The 8,186-nt window shown below is 31.3% G+C and overlaps 1 protein-coding gene across 1 annotated transcript; it reads left to right on the top strand.

The window, feature by feature from the left end:
* The first annotated feature begins 2,817 nt into the window (after positions 1–2,817).
* On the top strand, positions 2,818–4,691 carry LOC107421375 (protein DESIGUAL 2). Its single transcript, XM_016030607.4, has 3 exons — positions 2,818–3,018; positions 3,144–3,349; positions 4,298–4,691. The coding sequence occupies exons 1-3, from the start codon at positions 2,920–2,922 to the stop codon at positions 4,524–4,526; spliced, it is 534 nt and encodes a 177-aa protein (XP_015886093.3). The 5' UTR covers positions 2,818–2,919; the 3' UTR covers positions 4,527–4,691.
* Positions 4,692–8,186: the final 3,495 nt, after the last annotated feature.

Here is an 8,186-nt window from a genome sequence, read left to right as displayed (position 1 = left end):
TGGAAGTACCATTGGTTCTCAATAGTATATCCTTCTCACTAGACTTAAGTTAAGCTTCGTAATTAACAAGTTAAGTTAGTTCATGCAAAAGCCTAGCAATCTTCATTGGTCTGCTTGCAAACATGTTGTGTTATTTAAAAGGCATGTCCAATCTTGGTTTACATATTAAGCATCCACATTCAATACCATATCTGCATACATTGATGCTGATAGGGCATCCAGTGTGGAAGATAGGAGATCCATAGGTGGCTATTGCATCTATCTTGATAATAATTTGGTGTTATGGTCCTCTAAGAAACAATCTGTTCGACTTGCTCTAGTAGAAGATTTGAGTATCAAGCTTTGGCCAATCGTATTGGTTGAGATCATATGAATTCAAGCTCTACTTGATGAGATGGGCTTGCATATATCTAAACTTCCAGTATTATGATGTGATAATATGGTGCTGGTAGCTTAGCGTCCAATCCTATTTTTCATCAATGAAAAAGCATATTGAGATGAATGTGCACTTTTTTCATGATTGATTAGTCACTAAAAAGCTACCTGTTCATTATGTTCCAAGAAAGTATCAAGTTGCAGACATTATAACAAAAGTTCTACAAAGTTCACATTTTAGCTTCTACGACAAACTGAACTTATGTTAAGACCTGTCCTTATATTTTCTTTACATCAATACAAATTATCATTTCGCACATATATTTTCTATTAACTCTTTCACTCCTATTGCTATTAAGCTATGTTGGGTTTGGTCTCTTCTCTTTGAGCTTGGGCTTGTATGTTTTTGTCCTCCTGCTATCAAATGTGATAATTTTGTTGCAACTTATGTGCTCTAATTTTGTCTTTTTCTTTTAGATGAAATGCATAAATTAACTGTCATTTTGTTATCAAGTTATAAGTGTGCATTTTATGTTGCCCATGTTGCTTCTATTAATCATCTTACTAACTTACTTAAGAAACCTGTATCTCGTTCCCTCTTTGCTTCTCTACATTTCAAGATTGGAGTATTCGAAGGATCCTAGTACGAACCGAGGTAGACATGCTCCTAAATCCATATTAAATTAGCCCACATCGAAATTAAGTTCAGATACTAATTGTCACCTTGACCCCTAATCAACTTGTGATTAGAAACCTTGGTATATTTGTAACAGCCCAGACCACCCGCATAAAGATATTGTCCGCTTTGAGTCCAGCCCGCACGGTTTTGCTCTTCCCGACCCCAGTACAACGGTGGGTCACAGGAAAAGGCCTTTTGAAGGGAAAGGTATCCACACGCTTATAAGCCATGCTTCGTTCCCCTTTCCAACCGATGTGTGATGTTACAATATTGAAGATGCCACAATAGGTTATGGAATGTCTTATTGATAAGTCAAGCTAGAACACTAGTTCTCTAATAGAGTTTTATGTGTTCTAAGAAAACAAAGAGAAATCTCTCTCACAAGTAATTTTCTATATGAAAAATGCTTTGTATATTATTGAGAAAATAAACCTTTAAATAAAGTTAGGGATACAAAATCAAACCTTAAAGCAATTAGGTCAAATTCCGCTAACATAGCAAAGAAAAGGTAATTGTTGAATTGCCAAGTCTTTTCCTAAACTAATTTTGTATTAATTAATTTCTTAATTTTGAAAAAGCAATTAATTAATTTACAACTAAATAAATTGGTCCAGTAAATAATTAAATAAAAATCAAAACAAAAGACTTTCCTAAAACAAAAGCCAAATTTAAGATTTGGAAAGTATTTGACTAGCTTTACAAATAAGCTATCTTTGTCCAATCACCAGCTAGTTTAGGTTCTAAATTAGATCAAATATGCCATGTAGGATGCCTAATATGATTAGAACTGGTTCCCACATGTTTCCATTGATTGAAATGATCGATGCTTGCTTGGATTGCAATAAAAATCCTTCCCAGTGCCAAAACAAGCAAAACCGGCCATGTTGAAGCTTGTGCGCCTTCATACATGTTTGAACGCCCTTGCCTCTTCCTTGACCTATTTTTGTGACTTCTCAGAAAGCCCAAGCACGTTCATAAACTTAAAAACTCATCCCTTACTTCCCGGAGTCCTCAAATGTACTAAAATAGCTTCCCGAGTCCATTTCTACCTTCACAACTTGTATGCTCAGCACGGGCTTAGAATCTTCTATTACAATCATACCTTCTTGAGATTTAATTACTCCTTATATGAAACTAACAAGATTGTCCTTAAACCTCCTAGCTTGACTTTATTAATTGGCCCAGTCTTCAGTTGTACAGGATTAGCACCCCAGCATGTAGTTGATGGTACAAATTCGGGTGGGTTCTCATCAGATCCTCTATCTTGTGGGGGCTTATTAACAATAAATGTTCAAGTGTTGTAATCTCTTTTTTTTGTAGTCTATGATTTATTACCTTATATATACTTTTGTATCTATATAAATATGAGTTACTCATCAATGATAAAAGCATCTGTAATTGCACCACACCACATTGTGCCCATTCTATTACTTAGAAATGTAGATTGTAATTGCACCACATTGTTTCCATTCTATTACTTAGAAATGTAAAACCTTTTTTGACATGGAAGAGTCCAATGTGATTCTTATCATGTTGTCCGTGGAACTAAGAATGTGTGCAACCCCACTTTCTCCCCTTTAGTTATACCCTACTTTCCTTGCTCCCCATGAAAGGAATTAATGGAATCTCAATTTTGAAAAGCAAAGTATAGAATATTAGAGAAAAAAAAATTGAAAGATAAAAAGAATGTTAAAAAGGCAACATGAAGCTTTTATATTAAGATTGTTTCAGCCAATTAAAAACTATGAATGCTCTGTATATAAACTTGTAGCTTCTTTATTCGTATTCCCGGGGCCTAAGCTTTTACTGATAAAGTGAGCAGTTGGCGATAATTGTCTTCCTTCAATCAAACTGTTTCTGTAAAAATGGTGAAAAGCCTTGGTCTTATCGTCTGCCTTTCGATCATGATTATGGATGTTGTTGCTGGTATACTTGGGATTCAAGCTGAAATAGCTCAAAACAAGGTAAGAAAATAGAATGATGATTTAAAAATTTAGAATTAATTAATTGATTTCAAGGTTGTATATATGGTTTAAGTTTAACAATTACTATTTGGTTTTTCTTGTTATATTTCGAAACCCCAAAACAGGTAAAACATCTGAGAAAGTGGATATTTGATTGTAGAGATCCAAGCTCTCAAGCATTTAAGCTAGGATTGGCGGCGTCAATAATAATGATCCTTGCCCATTTTATTGCCAACTTGCTTGGTGGTTGCATTTGCATCCGGTCCAGCGATGATTTCAAAACTGCGACACCAAATAAGCAATTAGCTGTGGCTTCCCTCATTTTCTCCTGGTATATACACTAATTATGTCTTCTAATTATATATGTAGTCCCATTTTTCAACATTCCATTAATCAGGCCATTTTTTACAGCTGGGAAAAAAGATCCCCATAACCCATGAAAATACTAATATGCAAAAGCTTTAACTTTCGTTTCACCATCAAAGGAGCCCGCCACCATTTTTTTATTTCCTGCTACAAAAAATTTGATTCTGTGGGTTCCACAATAAAGTTTAACGTGAAAGATACATAAAGCATTTTTTTTTTTATTCTTTATATATAATTCCTTTTTAGTTTTTATCAAAAATTTATTTGTCAAATTCTCCATACCAACTTATGTGACTGTGACACTATTATTTTGGGTTATGTTGTGTCTAACCTACTTTTGCACATAAGTCTCATTAATTTGTTTACAGTTAACATGTGTAGTTACATAATTTATTATCCAAACTTTGGTAAATAAATTGGATACAGGTAGTATTACTCTTTTTTTTAATTATATTTATATGTAATTTTTTTTTACTTTTTGAGATACTATCTAATATAGAAGTATGTTTATCGTTTATAAAATAATAACAATAATAATAATAGGGTGGTCATTTACTAACTTTATAAAAAAACAGGTGAACCTAATACAAGTCAATAAAAATGCACCGCCACATTTAGCTATCCAAAATATTGATATATAAGTTGGTGCACAAATATATTATCGTGCATATATATATATATATATATATTTGCTTTTATGCGCAGCTAAAACCAAAACCGGATTATTATTATTATTATTCCAAATTAAACTGGTTCCGGTTTCTTGAGCGAAAATACTGGTTCCATTTACGAGAGCGTTAATTGAAAACTTCAATTCTTTTTCTTCATTACAACAATTTTATATACATTAGTGTACCGCACCAAATGATACAAGGGTCTCTAATTAATCTCTGGATGTGTGTGAGAAAATCAGGATTATATTAGCTGTTGGATTTTCGATGCTGATGATAGGGACCTTATCAAACTCAAGATCAAGAAAATCATGTGGAATAGCTCACCATCGCTTTTTATTTATCGGAGGGATTTTATGTTTTATTCATGGATTGTTTATTGTTTCCTATTATGTTTCTGCCGTGGCCACAACCAAGGAAGAAAAGAAGAACCGTCAAAGAAGCCAAACAACTTCAGTCTCTACTGCCTAATAATTTGTTTTTTTTAATTCTCTCTTTTAAAATATTCTTTGGTTCTTCATTTAATTGATAAACTCAAGAGGTCTCATGGATCAATGTTCCTGAAGACATTATTTTGTTGCAAAAAAGTTGTGTAATTTCACAATTATAAACATATTAATTCCAATTATTCATAGACATAGCCATTGTGATTGATTGTAGTAATCGGTTATCCAAACCAATGTTATCATGTGCTCGGATGCAAACATTTAGGTTTCATATCATATTAATATTGTTAATAATTTCCACAGGTAAAAGAAATGTCATTGTTAAAATTTGATAATACTGGTATGAGATTTTCAATAGTAATGTTAATATTAATGCTAAATTTAAGCATTAGCACTTGTTAAAAGAAAAAACGTAATGCAAAAAACACAATAATAATAGTTGATCTTTTGAACAGTATTCTATGTCCATGTTGATTTGGGATAGAAGACAAATAGCTTAACTTCTCGATAATACCGATTACAATATCTTAGGGTTTGTTTGTCCATATTTATGTTATTTGTTTATGGTTATCACATATTAGATATTTTGTGTGTACTAGTTATAATTATGTGACTTACTTACATGGTTTGTTTGTGCTAGTAATGAAACTAGTTTGTTTATTGGCCTTTTTAGTAGAACCCTTGGGCACACATTCTCTGTAATACTTCAGTTGACATATTTGATTGAAGGACCTGTTCTATCTAAAAGCCCAATTGGCTTATTCCTTACTTTTATTATTATTATTATATTATTATAATGCATTATATATTGTTATTGTTATTGTTATTATTATTATTATTATTATTATTATTATTATTATTATTATCATTATTTATTAAATGCTTTGTATATATATAGATAAATTGAGGAATAAGTTACTAGAGAATTAGTACCATACATATGATAGAGAAAATAAGGCTTCAAGAATCCATGGGTGCCTGTTTAGTAAAAACCTGAAAGAGAATGGTTAGAGAAGAGTGTATCCATTAAGCACTGCTATTGGTTTTTGTTATCTATTTTGCAAATTAAACAATTTTATGATTATTCAATGACTGCATTAAAAAGGTTTAATTAAATCAAATACAATTCTATAATTCTGTGTGTAGATCTTGGAAATACAGTACTGTAATCGATACATGTTTAATTTGTTTATTTTATGGTAGTACTAACAATTGGTATTAAAGTCACATACACAAATTCTATAGACTGTATTTGATGTGTTTTGTGTTTTGGAAGTATTCGGATTCAATTACTATGCATATATATATATATACATGATCGAAACTAAACTTTGACTTTATTAATTGATTTTTTTCAATCAGCTTTTTAATTTGTATGTATTTACTATATATATGTCGGGTTTCCTTGTACATATACCAAAAGTATGCAAAAAATTTTGTCAAATTTTTATTGGATGAAAACAAAACTTGGGCTATGTTGTAAACTCTTTTTCAAATTGAATGGAGTGATTTAGAGGCGTTCGTTTTGGCCTGAAAACCTTAAAAATCTAGCCCCAAAAAAAAAAAAAAAAATTACTTGAAACCCATGGCCTACCCATGCCTTGTTTGAGCATTATTTGTGGACAAGACTTGACAAAATTAAGACCATGTTTTTTTTTTTTTTTTTTTTAATATAAATTTCAAGCTGTATTTGGGAGGATTGTGTGATTTTGAGTACCCAATTTAGCTTAAAATGGTCAACTAAAAACCTTTGTGGGTTGATTCTCTCTCGGGTATGGGTGTGGTTTTAGGAATGTTTTTTGCCAAATTGATCTCTAGATCATGTTGCCCACGTCAAGACGAGAAGATTGGTACAGGTTTTTATCGAAAAAAGTGGCCAGAATGGAATTTTTTTAGTCAGTCAGGAGGTGGGTCGTGCAACCCATTAACTAGTAAATCGAGTCGACCTGTGACCCAACTGAAGGAAGAAAGCAATTGATGTCAGCAGCCATTTTATAAAAAAAAAAAAAATTATTTGTTAATTTTATATATGGATTTATTATTATTATTATTATTATTATTATTAATTTATCCAAAAAAATTAAAATTCATTTTTTTTTATTCTCAAACTTTATGGTTTTTATTATTATTATTTTTATTTATTTCTTTATTTTTAAAAAAAAATTTACTGCATTCTCAATTTCTGAATTTTATTTAATTAAAATGCCCAAGATTCAAGGTAAATATTTTGGTTAAAATTGCCCATTGAAGGGCTTTATGCTATGTTTGACATAATGGTGAGAATTAGCTAAGTGGTTACCTATTGCAAGATTTGATATGTCCTAAACATGAATTGTCATGAGATTTAGTGCCTAGTTGGCATAGTGTTGTGGAAGTTTATGTACTCATCTTTCGTGAGACTTAATTTGTCTATATCATGAAGTTGCCAATGTAATAGAAGTTGACATAGTAAATGTAATTTAATGTATTTACTTATAGAGAAGTTTAATTTGTGTAATTTATCGGTGTTAACTTGAAGTTGGTATAGTGGATAGGATGTTAAGTATATTCCTCTCATAAAACTTAGCTTGTCTATTTTATGAAATTGCCAATAGAACTCTTATCTCCCACTAATAAACTAATGTCTATACAAGTGATTAAGCTACCTTGCCAGTGGTTTAGTTACTTCATAGGATGCTTGGAATGACAGTGGAAGTTGATTGAATACCATAGATTGCAAGTTCTAAGTTTTCCTGTCAGTGACTTAGTTCAATGTAGTTAATTGTGGTAATTTAGTTAACTGTCTCTAACCCATATATGGGTATCCTTCGTGCCTTGTAGCATTATGTGTTTAGATATGACTGAAAAGGGTTGCGAAGGTAAAATTTGCATAGTCCTTGTGATGTATTACATTCTTATTATTTGCTATTTCAAAGATGGGAGCACCTCTAGTTCTATACCTATAAATGCCATGATAAAACATAATAAACTAATTAACAAAAGATGCCAAAGATTCTTAAAAAAAAAAAATTTTGACCTTTATAAAGCTAGATTTAGCTTTAGGTTTTGGTCCATCGAAGATACCAAATAATTATAATATTACCGAGATTAAATGTTGTATAAGGACTTCAAGTACTTGTATAAGTGCTATATGATGGTCTGGGAATCACATCCATGATTCTATATTTTTTAGCTATTACATTATATGAATAGTGTTCATAAGCTCTTTGAGATTAGTAAGAAATTTATTAAGTTTGATAAATTGAGAAACACTACTATTTAGATTCATTGAACTCTTGTATATGATGGAGATAGTGGTGTAAATGAGTTTATATTGAAACTTCTCTCTTATTATATCAATTTCACAGACCTTGATAAGGATTTTGGTAAGGAGTGTCTCTTACCATAATGAGGAGCTTTTTCATCTTTTTTCAACAATATTAGGTCAAGCCTCATTACATTATGAAGTATGGATGTATTTTGAAGGAGTTAACTATTATTCTTTTCAATGAGAAAAATGGCATCAAGATGAACATGTTTAAACCTTTTGTTCTCAAGGTCAGGGGTATCAAGGACAAGCTCGAAAGGAAAATGGACAATTAAAAGGACAAATGTAAAAAGGTTTCTATAATGATGGTGAAGAACCCAAGACCAATGAGAATAAGGGTTTTGTTGTAAGTTTTGTTTTTTATTGGCACAAAAGACA

The sequence above is a fragment of the Ziziphus jujuba genome, chromosome 1 (assembly GCF_031755915.1).
Source record: "Ziziphus jujuba cultivar Dongzao chromosome 1, ASM3175591v1".
In the NCBI taxonomy this organism is placed as follows: Eukaryota; Viridiplantae; Streptophyta; class Magnoliopsida; order Rosales; family Rhamnaceae; genus Ziziphus; species Ziziphus jujuba.
Note: the sequence above shows the minus strand (reverse complement) of the source record. Positions and strands in the feature narration are given on the sequence as shown.